The following is a 17,058-nucleotide window of genomic DNA, read 5'->3' as shown; positions in this document are numbered from 1 at the left end:
CTGATGTCGATAGCCAAGGACGAGATAAGACTGCAAAGCGAGGGACCAAACCTTCAGGTCTTTGAATAGGCAGAAATCTCTTAGTCTCAATATCCAGTTTTGGTGTGTGTTCTGTAGCTCAGTGAATGGTGCATCCACTGCAATAAAGCAAAGGTACTTGGGTTTCTAAGCTCAAGAGAGCCACAGCAAACTTTCTTTTAGAGGTAGGGGGAGGAAGAAATTCAGACTTCAGCTGTGTTACTTACTTTTGTTATGCGACAGTTTCAAGAAGAGTGACAGAGAGAAGAGCTTGTAGGATTATCTCTGGGTTGAAAGCCATGCCTGGGGGATATGGTTACTGAAGAAAGATGGCTGAAGCACCGTCAGTGTCTCAGTGTCCTGATGTGGATCAGTGACATGTGTTGTCCTTCAGGGTTCAGTACTGGGACTGGTGCTCCTCAATATCTTCATCAGTGACATCAATAGTGAGATAGAGTGCACTTTCAGCAGTTTGTGAATGATATCAAGCTATGTGGTGCAGTCAGCACACATATGGGATGGGGTGCCATCCAGAGAGATCTATATAGGTTAAGCAGTGGGCCCAGGTGAACCTCATGAGGTTCAACTATACCAAGTGCAAGGACTACACCTGGGTCCCATCAACCTCCACTAGCAGTACAAGCTTTGGGATGAATAGATAGAGAACAGTCCCACTGAAAATGACTTGGGGGCATTGGTGGTTGGCAGCTGGACATGAGCCAGTGATGTGCCCTTGTAGCCCAGAAAGCCAACCGTATCCTGGGCTGCATCAAAACAAACATGGCCAGCAGGGCAAGGGAGCTGATCTGCAGTGAAACATTTGTACATGTAGCCCAGCAGTGTCATGCATTCCCTCTACCTGGAGACACCCAAGGCCAGGCTGCATGGGACCTGATGGAGCTGTGGGTGTCCTTGTTTGCTGCAGGGGAGTGGGACTAGATGGCCTTTCAGGGTCCCTTCCCATTCCAATGATGCCGTGATTATATAAACATGGCTGGGAGCATGGAAGAGGATCTAGAACAAGCCTGCTCTCTCACTGTTTGCCCTGAGTCTGCTGCCACTTGGGTCACTGGAGTAAAGGCCAGGTCATTTAGTCTTCTTGGATGATGCCCCAGAAAATGTTTAAAGTTTATGTTCAACTGCGTGCTAAATGGTGTGTTACTTCTGTACCTCTGCAAAGCAGGTAAAAAGGCACTGTGAGCCTCATTCCTTCCAGACACAGATAAGATTTAATTATTAACAAGGGACAATACTGACTCTTAGGTTATGAAAAGAAATGGTGATTCTGAGTTTTTTACTTACAGATGGTCAAGGGTTATATCTGTGCAGAATTTCAAAACATGTACAGCATTTCCCTGCATGTACAAGACTTGCCAGGCTATTGGAAGGATGCTGTGGGACTGGAGGTGTCTCTAGAAATGCAATGGGAGAAGGAAATAAAACCCCAAACTCCACTGTTCTTGCCTGCTCAGCCCTGCTGGTTCCTTCCAGTAGGTCTCTGGCTCCTGCAGTGCCAGCAGGTGGTGAGTGAGCTGAGTAGTGTGGGTTTATTACAGATAAGGGTGATGGGCTATGAATAGCTTTTTCCTGCAGGATACATCCTCCCACTCATAACTGCGACATCAAGTTCAACGCAGGTGACCTTTATCGATATTGTTGATGTTTTGCCCTGCTTCCTCCATGCTAATGAAAGTTTGTTGGTTCTTTTTCCATCATCTTGATGTTTTCAGGGTTTAGGGGAACACTTATCCTAAATAGTTACCACCTCACTGCATCAAAATATATATTTAATAACATTATAAGCCATCTTACACAGTTTCCTAGGCTAACCTAGGCTTCTAGGGTTCTTCTTTGTCTAAAAGAAACAAGGACTTTCCAGAAAACAACAGCTGGGTTAGGTGGAATAAATTTCCATGTAGAACGGCCCATCTCTCTGATCTAGTTTTTGAGGGAGCCTGAAGAGGTAATCCCTCATCTGACAACAGAGGTTATGAAAGAGCAGGTTAGTGCCTGGTTTGCTACAGAAAGATTGTGAGAACTGGACAACAAAAGCATAAAGTTTATTTTTTTTCCATTTGTTTCAATGAGCAAAACATAACTCCTGTGGGGACCATTCTGGGGGATTTCCTCACAGTAAGTAGTTATTACTCACTGAGGCATTTCTTTGCAGTCAGCTCTCAGTGCAATTAACTCATGGGTACATGTGAATAAATGAGCTCCTGAATTCTCGGATAGGAATTTAGCTATACCTAGTATCTTTATAAAGTTTTCTGAGGAAAAAATACACGAGCAGAATAGGAATAATCTTCTGTGCTATTTTGCATTACAATCTTCCCCTTCAATCTGATAACTAAGCCCTTGTCAGCATGGGTTCATCGGGGGAAAGTCCTGACTTGGAAATTTCATTTCCTTCTACGATAAGCTCACCTGTTTGGTTGATGGAGGGAAGGTTGGAGTCAGAATCTTTATAGATTTTAGTGATCCTCATTCCAAAAGAACAAACATGTTGGGAAGATCAAATTGGTTCTCCTGAGCCTGACATAATGATATTTTATGCTAAAATCAAACTTTTTTTAAAATATTACAGAAATATAGCTACCTACAGCTCCTTCTGGAAGATATTGGTGGTTAGAAAAATTTTGGGGTGTTGGTTTTTAGCACTGGAAACAGAAAAGAGCATCATAAGGACATACATATGTTTTTCTACATGATAGCTTCAATTCTGCTGTGCTCATTATAGTTGTTGGAATTAATTTCATGCAGCTTCTCTTCTTCTGGAACCTGTCATGGAAATCAAAGAACAGTTCAGTTGATGAGATAAAGATATCAGGAGACTGAAGCATACTGAGAAGGTAATTCTGCTTGCACATATTGTGTGTCTGTTTATACACTGTGAGGAATTTACTGACACTAAAGGACCTTCAAGTGAGCAGACTAATTACTATTGCCAGTCAACACAGGCTGTGAGTTAATTCTTCATCCTTGATTTAAAACTTTCATTCTCCTGTCAGTTTCTGTCACTTTTATATGACAGGGCTATTCAGATTATTCAGACCTTGCTGAAAACCAGTGCTTGTTGCTTTTCCAATGTCAAACAGCATATAGCTGCCATTAACATTTTTTTCTTTTTTTTTCTCTTTCCCAAGTATCATATCTAAAGCTGATCATAGAATCACGGAGTCACAGGATCATAGAATCATTGAATGGCTTGGGTTGGAACAGACCTCAAAGATCATCCAGTTCCAGCCCTCTGCTATGGGCAGGGTTGCCTACCAGTAGACCAAGCACCAGCTCAGACTGCCCAGGGCCCCATCCAGCTGGCCTTGAGCACCTCCAGGGATGGGGCATCCACTGATGTTTTGTTTCATAACTTCCCGTTGAACTGCAAGCATTCTATAACTAAAAGACAAATTATTTGGTTTGTACTGGAGTTTAATTCATTAAAAAATTAATAAACTCTCTTTGTCAGTTAACAACATTTTATTTACGTGTATTGTATATAAGATATAGAACTTTATCTTTGAGGTAGGCGATTAAAAATCTACGTTACCAGTGTGGAAAGAGCAGACTCCTAAGTTTTTAATTAGCATAATTCTAATATAGACTCGGAATGATTCAAATGAGCTGCAATCTAGAGTTATCATCTTGTTGAGTGTAAGGGAGCCTAGCAAGGCAACTTCAGATATTCTTGCTTCTAAGCCCTATTGTCTGTGTCATCATACATAAATCAATAATGAGAGGAGCCAGAGCTTCTAAGCCATGACTTTGATGGTCAGATTATTCAAACAAGAAGCACTAAGCACTATGATTCTATGATACAGTAAAGTGCTCTAAATCTCACTTAGCAATACATTCTAATTGATGATAGAAAAGCGGCACTGTTGAGTTAGGAATGCAAATGCGATGTTTAAAGAACAAGAAGAAGAGAGTGAGAACTCTCAGGACAAGAGAACAAAGGGAAATGGTTTTAAACAGAAAGAGGGTAGATTTAGACTAGATCTTAGGAAGAAATTCTTTAATGTGAGGGTGGTGATGCACTGGCACAGGTTGCCCAGTGAGGCTGTTGATGCCCCCTCCCTGGAAGCACTCAAGGCCAGGCTGGATGGGGCTGTGAGCAACCTGGGCTATGGGAGGTGCCTACAGCAGGGGGTTGGAATTGGGTGATCTTAAAGGTCCATTCCATCCCAAACCATTACATGATGCTATGATTCTATGAATATAAAAGCAATAGAATCATAGAATCTCCTTTCAGAGAAGCAGCATTTCCTAACATCCAGCCTGAATCTCCCCTGGCACAGCTTGGAGCCATTCCCTCTAGTTCTATCACCAGTTACACGAGAGAAGAGGCCGACCCCCAGCTCACTACAACCTCCCTTCAGGTAGTTATAGAGAGCAATAAGGTCTGCCCTGAGCCTCCTCTTCTCCACACTGAACAATCCCAGCTCCCTCAGCTGCTCCTCATAAGGCCTGTGCTCCAGACCCCAAACCAGCTTTGTAGCCCTTCTTCCAACCCGGTCCAGGACCTCAATGTCTTTCTTGCAGTGAGGGGCCCAGAACTGGACACAGTACTCAAGGTGCGGCCTCACCAGAGCTGAGTACAGGGGGACAATCACTTCCCTGTTCCTGCTGGCAACACTGTTTCTGATACAAGCCAGGATGCCATTGGCCTTCTTCTTCACTTGGACATACTGCTGGCTCATGTTCTGCTGGCATCAATCAATACCCCCAGGTCCATTTCCTCTACTCAGGAGAGGCCACTCATCCCTAGGTCTGTAGCGTGGCCTGGGGTTGTTGTGGCCAAAGTGTAGGACCTGGCATTTGGTCTTGTTGAACCTCATCCCATGGGCTTCAGCCCAGCAATCCAGCCTGTCCAGATCCCTCTGTAGAGCCTCACTCCCCCAGGCAGATCAACACTTCCAGCCAGCTTGGTGTCATCTGCAAATTTACTGAGGGTGCACTCAATGCCCTCATCCGGGTCATCAACACCTTTTCCCTCATCCACTAGACAGGTCACTAGATCATAGAAGGAGATGAGGTTGGTCAGGCAGGACCTGTGCTTCATGAACCCCTGCTGGCTGGGCCTGATCCCCTGGTTGTCCCACACATGCAGCATGATCTCCCTCAAGACAATTTGCTCTATAACTTTCCCTGGCACTGAGGTCAGGCTAACAGGCCTTCAGTTCCTTGGATCCTCCTTATGACCCTTCTTGTAGATGGGAGTCACGCTGGCAAGTCTCCAGTCTTTTGGGATCTCACCAGTCAACAAGGAGAGCGCTGATAGATGATGGAAATCAGCTCAGCTATCACCTCCGCCAGTTCCCTCAGCACTCTCAGGTGAATCTCATCCAGCCCCATGGACTTGTGGCAGTCCAGTTGGACTAGTAGGTTTCTAACTGTGTCCTCCTGAATTGCGGGGGTTTTGTCTGCTCCGCAGCAGAGATACCAGGTCAGAGAATGGAGTACCCTGAAGATAACTGCTGTGACCTTTCAAGACAGATGTAAAGAAAGCATTCAGAACCTCTTCCTTTTCTTTATCCTCAGTGGTCACATTCCTAGCCTCATCCAGTAAAGAATGGAGATTCCTTTGTGGAAGGGAGGGATGCCATTCAGAGGGACCTCAACAGGCTTGAAAGATGGGTGAATCTAATGCAGTTGAACACTGCAAAGTGAAAGGTTTTGCATTTGGGCCAGAAGAATCCCAGGCATCCATACAGACTGCAAGGAGCGGTCCTTGAGAGCAGCCCTGCAAAGAAGGATTTGGGGGTTCTGATGAATGAAAAACTGAACATGAGCCAGCAGTGTGCTCTTGCAGTTCGAAAAGCAAATGATATCCTGGGCTCCATCAAAAGAGGGGTGGCCACCAGGGACAAGGAGGTGATTGTTCCTCTCTACTCTGCTCTTGTGAGCCCCCATCTGGAGTACTGTGCCAGGTCTGGAGCCCCCAGTACAAGAAAGACAGGGAGCTGTTGGAGAGGGTCCAGAGGAGCCACAAAGATGATCCGAGGGCTGGAGCATCTCCCCTACAAAGACAGGCTGAAGGAGCTGGGCTTGTTCAGCATAGAGAAGAGAAGGCTGCGGGGTGACCTCATTGCAGCCTTTCAGTACCTACAGGGAGCCTACAAACAGGATGGGAATCAACTCTTTGAAAAGGTAGATAACTGCAGAACAAGGGGAAATGGTTTGAAGTTGAGGGAGGGCAGATTGAGGTTGGATGTCAGGGGGAAGATTTTTCCTATGAGAGTGGTGAGGTGCTGGAACAGCTGCCCAGAGAGGCTGTGGATGCCTCGTCCATCCCTGGAGGTGTTCAAGGCCAGGTTGGATGGGGCCCTGGGCAGCCTGGTTTGGTATTAAGTGGGGAGATTGGTGGCCCTGCATGTGGCGGAAGGGTTGGAGATTCAGGATCCTTGAGGTCCCTTCCAACCCTGGCCATTCTGTGATTCTGTGATTTTGTGAGATTCTTCTTGGTCCTCCTCTTACTATTGATATATTTGTAAAAGAGTCTTGTTCCTTTTTACCCCAGCGACCAGGTTAAGTTCAAGCTGGACTTTTGCCTTTCTAATTTTCTCTCTGCAGATGTAAAGAACTCCACTGAGGCTTCAATTTCTTGGCTCTATTTCTGCTTTTCATTCAAAGCATGAGTAGGTGGCTGGTCAGAAATAAATCCAGAAGATTGCCTTGATAAATTCACAGCCTAAGACTGGGCAATGTGTTTGAAAGTTGACTGATGTGCAAACCTCCGTGTGTTGTATCTCTTCTAACATGATGAAAATATTGTTCCTTTGTTTTAACAGTGGTTTGTATCTTACCTCCCAATAAGCAGAGTCATCAAAGCAGTTCTGGTCAGATACCTGTCCCCAGATGGGCAGCTTTAGAATAGCACCTGCAGATAAAAAGACCTCAGAAGTTGAAAAAAACTATGTCCAAACATACATTCTTCAGATATGTCCTAGAATAGAATTACAGACTCGTAGAATCACCAAGGTTGGAAAATATCTCCAAGGTCATCCAGTCCAATTATCCACCTACCACCAACATTTCCTCACTAAATCATGTCCTTTAGTACAACTTCAGGACTAAGGAAGGCACCACTATCAAGCTTTTGGGAGGAAATATGTTATAGTGGTTTAGTTAACAATATTAAAAGAAATCACTAAAATATCTCAGCCCGTTCTTCTCTATATACAAAGCAAAAAAGATGGGAAGTATGGTTGAGATCCCAATGGATACGGGTCAGGCATGGCTCTCATGTAAATCCTGTGTTGTATCTACCAGTCCACTACGGATGTCTTAGACACCCTAATGTAGAATGAGACATCTATATAAGAGTAACAGAATCACATGAAAACATGGGACACCTAATGGGTCATGAGTTAATCTCAAACTAGTTTCTGCTCAGCATTTTAAGTTTCTGAATCTAGAGCAGAACTTCAACTGGAGCAACAGTTGTGGTTTTTATATACAAACCAGTGCCTTTGAAGTATATATTCAGCAAGATATCTAGCTGCTGTTTGAAGACTGGTTGAGAAACTGCCTTTTCCATATTCAAGATTCTGCCAGTGTGCTATCATGACTTACTCATTTCTATCTTTCCATTTTCTAGTTTTCTTGTGAAATTATTGATAGATTGAAATTCTCCACGAGCCCATCTCTAACACCATATATATATTTCAACTGCTGTGTGCAGTTGTGAACTGTGTATGTGAACTGTATGTGAACTGACCTGTCAGTGCTCCACCAAGCAGTGCAATTCCAATTGTGCTGCCCAAGGCAGCAGCCTGATTGCCAGCAGTAAGTTGGACACCTCTCCTGAAACAGACAGAAAAATAAGTCAGCAGTAAAAACTATGAAAGTACAGAGTGAGGTTTGGCTTCACAACTTTATGTTTGCCCTCTGCTGGACAGAACAACTCGTTGGAAAATAACTTTTCATTGCCATAGCCACTGCAGAAGACATGTGGGACTGCCTGTACTTTGGTTTTGTTTTGGATTACAGTTTAACACAAGTTCTTTGAAAAGGTTACTAACATGTTCTCAGTCTTCATAAAATGTTTTCCTTTGTCAAAAAGACTAACATTCCATCTTCTGCTGGTCTTCTTAAGAGAATGGAAATGGCCCATTTTGTTGATTGGTGTTTTTCTTGGAAGTCTTACTGTTGCCTGAGGTGTGGTTGTAGAAGCAGGAGAATGACTTTTCTACTCTGAAGGGTGATTTATTTATTTTTTTAACAACTAGTTAAAATTTTTATCTGATCTTTGAATGTGAAACAAGCTTTGCATATAAACCATGTTAATGCAGGATACCAAGAACAATCCCATTTAAATCAGAATTAGAATCATAGAATCATAGAATCATAGGGTCAGAATTGCTCAGGTTGGAAAAGACCTTAAAGATCATCCACAACTACAACCCAACCATCCTACCCTAACAACTCTCCGCTAAATCACGACCCTGAGCACCACATCCAAATGGTTTTTAAACACATCCAGGGATGGTGACTCAACCACCTCCCTGGGCAGCCTATTCCAGTGCTCAGTGTTTCAGAACACTGATCTGAAATCCAATCAAAGGTGAATTTCAAAGAATCACAGAACTGTAGGGGTTGGAAGGGACTTCTGGGAGTTATCTAGTTCAACCCCTGTGAAAGCAGTTCCCTACAGTAGGTTTTCTGAAAATAAATCATAATTAGATGCAAGGAGAGTGAAAAATTAAAACAGGCCTTCAGTAAAGGTAACTTCTTTATCTTTTCTGAGTATTACTTACTTAGTTTCAGATTGTACTGCAGTTACTATGATGCCAGCAATGCCTCCCAGTATTCCAGGTAAGCCATGTAAATTATGGACTCCACATGTGTCTTGAATTTTCAGCTTGGATGCCAAAACAGGCTGAAATGAGGGGAAATATAAATTTCATGGTGAGTTTAATCTCCACTCTGTCAAGAACAATATGGAAAAGAAAGTGACAGAGAAGACCAAGAAATGATTTGACACTTCAGATATACAAAGCATACCCTTGGAATCAGTTATTTTCCCTTTCACTGTGAAATTATACAAGGAGAGAAAATCAAGTGAGTACCTCTCATGCCACAGATGTCCAAGTTACCATCATAAGTATAGCACTACAGAACACAGAATGTCAGTGATGTTCCCAATGTTATCTCATAAGAGTATATTTTAATCACATGCATTTCAAAATAATAGTTTGAAAATAATAGAGAATTTACTCTCTGTAGTTTATCAGCCAGTTTCTTTCTATTAAAGAAAGCAAGCTCCAGTGAAGTTGGTGATGCAGTATGTAGGTGGGAGCAGAGGTAGGTCCTGGATACTTACAGTCAGGAAGCGGAACCCAAGGACAGAGACGATCCCAGCGATGCTCCCAATACACATAGCAACAAAAGGGTATATTGTCAGGTCAGCACAGGTACCCACTGCTACTCCTCCTGCCAGGGTGGCATTTTGAATGAGAACCTGCGCAGTGTAAAACCATGAAGCTATTAGACATGGAACAGAGGTTTGTTTTGGGGCTGAATGACTTGTAAGGGATTTTTGCAATGAAAAACAATCAGGAATTTAAAACAGAGTTCCCTGTTACAAGTTGAGGGTGTTGGTTCAAAGCAGTTCTAAGCCAGTTGACCTCTTTTGGGTATTGCAAAAGAAAAACTCAGACAAGACCATCTTATGAATAAGACCCAAATGTCCTTCTTAATGAATCAATGTCAGCAGGTTCTGCAGATGAGAGAGTGGAACCATCCTGATAGTAGGTAAGAGCACCCTACTCTTCCCACGTGGGAACCAAATTACATACATAAAGCAGAGAGGGTTGACTCAGAGTGCAATATGACGTTGCAGCTTTCTGAAGCATAACAGCCCTAGTGCAGGGGTTCCAGCTAGCTCATGGACACTGGGAACCAATCTAATCATCTGTATTATAGGGGATTTCTTGATTTAGTAGAGGTAGTGGTAGGACTCTTACCATACTGAATTTGCCTCTTTGGTCCAGCAGGCTGGAGAGGAGAAATGTTATAACAGTACATGCTGCCAGGGCGTAGTAAGTGTTGATAATTGTTTTAATCTTGTCACTTTCATCTGCAATTGCAGAATTAAAACTGGGCCAAAAAAGCCAAAGGAACAGGGTACCTGGATGGGTAAAAGTCAAAACAAAATGAAAACAATTTGGTCAGAAGAGGTGTTTCACTGTGAAAGATCCAATATAACAGCACTAAGTACAAGAAATGAGAAAGATGGTCAATGAAAATGTAAAATAACTAAAAATTCTGGAAGAAATAGCAGACAGTGCAGAAGCTTTTGACTCTGGCAGTTGGAATTTTGATGTATTCTGACAAATCTTACTGTAAGACTTTTTAACATATTGCAACCCCTCACCATGCCTCACAAACCATTAGAGCTCACTATCACTGTGAAAACGCCAGAGCAGGATGCATTAGTGAGGGAGTTCACATGTAAATCTTTGGTCATTTATTGATAGATCTGATAGCTTACAATTATAAATTGATCTGTGAATAGATCTCGTGGGCAGATGGATGAAAACCCAACTCAACACCCATGTGGTTTCTAACATTCAGTAGCATAATAATAGGTCATTATAAAAACATATGGATGAAGGGGGGGTAGAAGTCTCTTCATCTCTCAGTATGACTTTGCTGTGCTTCTTTTACTTACCGATCATGGCAAATATGTCTGAGTGATAGGTAGATTCCTCATTTTCATGCTTGTTTTTCAAGCCAGGACGATACAAGATGAGCGTTACAGCCAAACCAAAATAAGCTCCAAAGGCATGGATGGTCATTGAGGCTCCAATATCTGTGGCCTGTATCAGGGATCCGAAATAATAGCACAACATTTACACAGCAAAGAAATGAGGATTTGATTTCCTGCATGACTGGAAACATTACACAGTGAAAACATGTTTACAACAGGAAATTGTGAGAACAGGAAACAATTATTTGTAAGTAGTTGTACCTTAAATATTTCCGTAACTAGATATTCATTGGCTGCAAAGACTGCGATCTCCAAAAACGTCAGGAGGAGCATCTGAACAGGGTTGGTTTTCCCCAGGACTGCTCCAAATGAAATCAAAGCAGTTGCTGTGCTGAAGTCTGCATTTATCATGCTGAAGATGAGAAAACAAATGCAAGCAAACCAACAAGAAATAAGAGAGAAAATCAGCTTAATGGGAGCTGAAATAAAGATGTATTCAAACTTGTTATGTCATTAAATGACAGAGCAGTAAATCTTCAAACAAAAAGTCACAAAGAATCTTCTTTTGTGGATAAAAGTTACATCAGAATTTCCTAGTTGGGTTGTGTGGGCATCTTATAGAAGGCTGAGGAGAAAATGTGGGGAAATTGCCTCCTGCTCAGCTGTCTGAGTTTACAGTCAAAATTTGGAAGAGGTGTGTGTTGAAGATGTCTATCCCTATCCATTTGGGGTGAGGTTTCTTTCAAAATCTTCTGCAAGTTTTCTTAGAAAGCAGAACTGCATACAAGGGAAACATTCTGAGACCCTGCTAGAAGCAAGGTGGATCAATGGAAGAGAGATTAATTGCACCCAGAGGCATTACTTGTGAAGTCCCTTGTTCTGAGGTTGGGCTCCAAACCTTGTGTTAGCACAGATTATTCCTTCCTAAGCAGGAGAAAAATCTCATGTGTGGATTGACAGACTGCTCAAGCCTTTTCTTTCTGACCCCATGGAAGAACAGATCCCTCTGTGTCTGCTGGGTGCAGGAGGGAGCTGCACTACTGCTGAAAATTCTCCTGTTTGCACTGCTCCAGAGATTCAGAGCAGTCTCTCTACATGGCTTATGTTCCACACATAACTTGTCAGCTCAGATTTCATCCTGTATTCCCTTGACCCAGTGCAGCAGGTGCTGCCATTTGGGTGAGAGACAGAAAGATTGACAGCAATGTTCCATCAAAGGTTCATGAGTTTGGAAAACTAATCTCAGAGGTTTTGTATCTTTAATCTGATATTTTAAGGGATAGGAGTTTCACTTCTGGAAAATTTCATATGTACCTTTTGATGTCAACAGGAATTTTCTGTCCTTCACCCTTGTGCAAAAATCCTTGCATTAGAGTGCCCCACTGAAGACCAAAGGCAGCAATGAGCATGTTGATACCAACACTGGTGAATCCATATTTCTTCAGAAAAGTCATCAGGAAACCAAATCCAATAAATATCATCACATGGACGTCCTTAAAGACTGAAAGAAGAAAATGTCTGAGTAGACAGCAACTTGAGGGAAGAATATCTAGGGATAAAGAAAGATTTAGCTGAAAACTGAAAGGATTCTACACTTATGTTATCAGTGTGACCCATCATCCCACACTTTCTGACCTGACTGAGTTAGCTGAGTTTTTGGAAAAAATTGGTTGTTTTTATAATTTATCATTATGCAAAGAACACTAGATCTCTATGTGAATAACATTAATATGCCCATAGCTTTCATCTGGACCTGAAGCCACATGGAACTTCACAGCTTCGTGTCCTTACAGAAAATTCTGCTATCCTTTGAAATAAAGGTTGTTACATCCATCACGTTCTGGCCAACTCCAAAAATGTGCAAGAGGTTTTTTTTGAGAGTCTACTAGTTGGCATAAGGCAAAAGTATGCTTGTGATTCTTAACAAAGTGCTGTAGAACAGATTGAGTTCTTCAACTGCCTACTTTGAATTTAACAGTTTATATATGGCCTTAAATGTCTTAATGTTGCTAAGTAGCATTAACTTAGCCCTCCTTCAAATATGATTTTTCTTTCAAATATCAACATTGTTGATAGTCCTTCTTTGAACTTTTTTTAATTTTTAGAATTTTTAATGATTTTTATATAAACTAAATTTATCACCATAGAACCATAGAATCACAGAATGGCCTGGGTTGACCAGAATGCTCACCCAGTTCCAACCCCCTGCTGTGTGCAGGTCACCAACCAGCAGCCCAGGCTGCCCAGAGCCACATCCAGCCTGGCCTTGAATGCCTGCAGGGATGGGGCATCCACAGCCTCCTTGGGCAACCTGTTCCAGTGCCTCACCACAACATGGATATTTTATATTTCAAAATATGTTAGTTAGTCTGAAGAATTTTATGCAATTTAATGAACACTACATCCGCCCAATTTGAACTCACTAATTGTTTTCTTTATTCTTTTTTTTTTTTCTGTTAGTAAGAAGCTCAGCAGAGAAAAGCTCATTCTTTCCATTTCTATTTTGCTGATTCTTACATGTAAACACATAGAGAGACTTGAGACATTGACCTGATTATTACAATATTTGACTGCAGTTATATTCCACATTTAGGTGCTTTTGACATTCCTATTGTTTTGCTGTATGTGTTTCTGTGTTTAGCCAAAAGAGGGCCCAGAAGTATAATAAGTTCCTGGAGAGTCTTAATAAACTCTGTTATATTTGTATTCCAGTCCTGAAACGCAAGCATGCCAGTAGTAACATTCTTTACAGTTGTCTACATACATCTAACATTACTGTAGAAATGTGGTAGTTCTCCAACACCCCAACTCTTCAGCTTCTTTTTTAGGCCAAACATTTTCAAATTTATTTCCTGACTTCAATAATTTGAAATTATTTTTGAGGCTCCTGCAGTCTTTTGGGAACTCCCCATTTTCCTCCTTGTTACTGTTTCCAGATCTACTTTTCAAACTCTTGTGTTGTACCTACTACTTGTTTTAAGAGATGTAGAAACAGCAGTGAAAGTTAATATCTGCCTTCGAGCTCAACTGATTTCCTTGCTTCAAAGTGCCTTGCAAGGAAAGGAACAGATATGGCAAGGGCAATACAAACAATGCTAATACAATCTTCCTGATCTTACCAGCAGCAATTTTTTTAGTTTCCTTTTGAGTGCAGGATTGCAAACACAGCTTAGCTTGCCTGTATTCCTATGCCAGAGAAAATTGGTAGGGAATGTTTAGGAAAAGAACCTTATTAAAGTAAATCTTCTGAGTGGTGCTTCTCTGTATGAAGCTTTGTAAAACTTTTTTCTTCTGTTTTTGAAATGATTTTCTATGAGGAACCATTAAGGTCTGTGGGAAAAGGATGGGGGGAAATGGCTTCAAACTTAAAAGAGAGTAGATTTAGATTGGATATAAGGGAAAAGTCTTTCAGTGAAAGTGGTGAAGAATTGGCACAGGGTGCCTAGAGATGTGGTATTCGTCTTATTCAGGATTCATGTATTTAACATCTCATTCAATCTTACCTAGATTAGGAGATGTCTGAGTAACCTGACACTACACACGAGCAAAAGAACAGGTTTCAAAAACATCTTGACGGAGGAACTTAATTTTTGCTGTACCCTCCTACGGGGTTTCTTTGTGCTCAGCTCTCACTTGAAGTGTACTATAAGGAATCTTATCCCAGTCCCAAATACGACATGTAATCGATTTCATGAGCTGAGTGAAGACTTCCAACCGATCTAGTTCATTCCTTGTGCTCAAGCTACCTTTTGCACCTTCTGCTAAAGAACAGTAGGTCTAGAATGATTTGAAATGATGAAGAAAGCAAAGGACTTTGAAATAAGCTGTTTCAGTAACTGGTTGTGTTTAACAGAATGTGGTACTTCTATTCTGAGAGGCAGGAAGAGAAATACTGGGAAAAATACTCCAGCAGATCCTGAACAAAGAAACTGCACATGATTTCTGCCGAGGCTGCCAAAGACCAACATACTGATTTCCCTACAAGGTCTATGCATGATACTGAGTCTTAATGCAAATACACTTAAACAGCTATGTGTACACTTAAACTGTAGCTCTGTTCTGCTGAAAGCAGTTACCTTACAAACTTGAAGGAAAGGGGTACAGACTATTTTTAGAAAGAGGAATCATGGGTCTATGGCAATGCATTAAATGCCAGCACTGAAGAAATTCCATAGGAGTACATGTGAAATCATCTCAAACCCTTGTCTTCCCATTTTAGTGGCGTAAAACCAAAAGTTGTCCATCCAAGTAACTCTGCCTGTAATAACTTCCTCCAGAAACAGAATGAAAAGGTTTGTTTGGAGAAAAATTTCAGCTAAGCACCCCTTATCTTAATGCAAAACTGTCATTGTCTTCAGTGATTATTTTCATCATTCTAACGAATTTGTCCAAAACCACCAAAAATCTTGGATTTATGGTGCTGAGATATTTAAGGCATACAAATCAGGCCCTGCCTTGCAATTTTGAGAGTGCAAGATGTAACTGGAAGATGGAACTAAACGTGTCAGTTACAGGTGAAGTTACCATCTCAGGGCTCCTTGGGATAACACGGAAGGAAGTTTGAAGCCATCAGTCTGGGAACTCAGGGAAAGTCTTGACTCAGGATATGTCCCAATTCACCTACACAACTCTGCCATTAGCTGCCTGCCAGGTGCTTCTGCAAACTGCTCGTGTGCACTTTGCAGATAGGGATGTTTGAGAAGAGGAGGGTCTAGAAGTGAAAATACAGGTGTCAGGACATTCTTCTTCCTTCCAGTTGCTTACCAGGAATTAGATTTACATACTCCTAGGTCAGCATCATTAAGTCCAACATCAAGTCGGTGGTGTTTTCTTCTTTTATGTCTATGTTAGTAAACTGAACAGCCCAGAGCCTGTCCTCTGGCCAAAGGGCACATGGCATGGCTTGACTTGTATCTGTACATGCTCTTCCCTCCCAAAGCACCTTTCCCACCTGTGTTGCCTACCACACCTCTGCTTTTTCTAAGCCATGCCTAGGACGAGGTCAAAGTGCTGCTCTACGTGAGCCAGAATCTTGCTAGTGGTTCTGTAGTGTGAACAGCTTGGTACAGCATACAGATTACAGCACAGTCATACACTGCCTGTGCAGGAAGGCAGACAGAGGGGACACCAGGCAAACTTTCTGTCATGTTTAAAGAATGAAAGACTTTAGGCAATCCCTAATTTAATAGTTTGCATTTTAGATAGCACAGACATCTCCCTCTGGAAGACCTGAAGTTCAGTAAAAAGGTATCACAGCAGTGTAAATGGCCACTCAAGGCTGTTTAACTGCTATAATAAGAACAAGGATCTCAGGCACCTTTCTTCATTTTACTTGGCAAGGGGAACACCAAGAAAGTATAGGACAAGTTAGTACCAGAGCTGGCAGGTATGACATTCAGAAGAAGGCAAATTTCTGTTTTCTTGTAGGGACAACGGACCTTAATCTGAGTCTGAAGGATACATGACCTAGAAACATCCTTCTGGCTTACTAAATTTTACCAGGATTCCCCACACACTATTGTTCTGTGGCTATATTTGTTGTCATCGTGTTGTTTTGGAGGACAGCCAGAGAAGAGGTAGGCGGAGAGGCATCTTTGGAAATAGCTGTATCATTAGTGCTGCATTAAAATTGTGTAACTGCTCTATAATTACACAGCAATATAACATTAGATATGTATATAGCAACGTGTCGCAGTGCCACAGTACAACTGTCTGGGATGCTCAATTACTGTGCAGTTGTAGCTGTAGCCTGGCTCACGGTGGGCCAGGGATTGTTCCCAGCATGTGCACAACCTGATTCTTTGCCCCAAGGTCTGCTTTCCTTTTCAAGCTATGTTAGTTGATCCCCTAAGTTATTCAGGTTAGGATTAGTTGAAAGCGATTCTAACTTTAGTGAATCTTGGCAGTACTCACACGGATACAAGTCGGTGGTCCCAGGGTTATACTCCACAAATAGCCCAAACAAAATGATGAAGACCACTTCTAGAAGAAGAGCGATGGCCGAGAACTTGAACCTCATGTTGGTGTCAAGGGCTGAAGGCACTGCAGGAGAGCTGGAGGCTGCAAGGACCTGATAAAGGACGCTTGCCTTCAACTGAGCTGCCTAGTTCTGTGGGTCTGGGTGATACAGCCCAAAAAAAATAAAAAAGAGAGACAGGCAAACCAACCGTCACACCCACTATGGGAGGGAAACTGTATGGGCCAATATTGCCACCTCTATTTCCCAGGCTACTTCTGTGTATGAAATACTGGTTTAAATATTTCTCAGTTTGCAAAACAACTCCTTTAGCCACAGATACGTGTTGTGTATTCTTATACATATTTTT

The 17,058-nt window shown here is 42.0% G+C and overlaps 1 protein-coding gene and 1 long non-coding RNA gene across 2 annotated transcripts; one reads left to right on the top strand and one right to left on the bottom strand.

Annotated features, from left to right (window-relative positions):
- Positions 1-1,385: 1,385 nt before the first annotated feature.
- LOC149919271 (uncharacterized) lies at positions 1,386-3,443 on the top strand. The gene is made up of 3 exons (XR_016464589.1): positions 1,386-1,541; positions 2,782-2,870; positions 3,165-3,443. It is a non-coding gene; the product is annotated as an uncharacterized LOC149919271 (long non-coding RNA).
- RHAG (Rh associated glycoprotein) lies at positions 2,058-16,853 on the bottom strand. Its single transcript, XM_031604955.2, has 10 exons — positions 16,646-16,853; positions 12,047-12,233; positions 10,994-11,144; positions 10,694-10,841; positions 9,987-10,150; positions 9,344-9,481; positions 8,778-8,899; positions 7,739-7,824; positions 6,825-6,898; positions 2,058-2,799 (listed from the first exon to the last, which is right to left on the bottom strand). Exons 1-10 carry the CDS (start codon positions 16,749-16,751, stop codon positions 2,722-2,724), a joined length of 1,254 nt encoding a protein of 417 aa, XP_031460815.2. The 5' UTR covers positions 16,752-16,853; the 3' UTR covers positions 2,058-2,721.
- Between the last annotated feature and the right edge of the window lie 205 nt (positions 16,854-17,058).

Source organism: Phasianus colchicus, chromosome 2 (genome assembly GCF_987193195.1).
Source record: "Phasianus colchicus chromosome 2, bPhaCol1.hap1.1, whole genome shotgun sequence".
In the NCBI taxonomy this organism is placed as follows: domain Eukaryota; kingdom Metazoa; phylum Chordata; class Aves; order Galliformes; family Phasianidae; genus Phasianus; species Phasianus colchicus.
This window is presented reverse-complemented; position numbering and strand designations above follow the sequence as displayed.

Excerpts from the sequence above, each read along its gene's own strand:
- RHAG (XM_031604955.2), bottom strand. The coding sequence starts at position 16,751 with ATGAGGTTCAAGTTCTCGGCCATCGCTCTTCTTCTAGAAGTGGTCTTC. Across the intron at positions 12,234-16,645 it reads GACCACCGACTTGTATCCGT|TCTTTAAGGACGTCCATGTG; the intron begins GTGAGTACTGCC and ends TTCTTCTTTCAG. Across the intron at positions 8,900-9,343 it reads TTGGGTTCCGCTTCCTGACT|CCTGTTTTGGCATCCAAGCT; the intron begins GTAAGTATCCAG and ends CCCTCATTTCAG.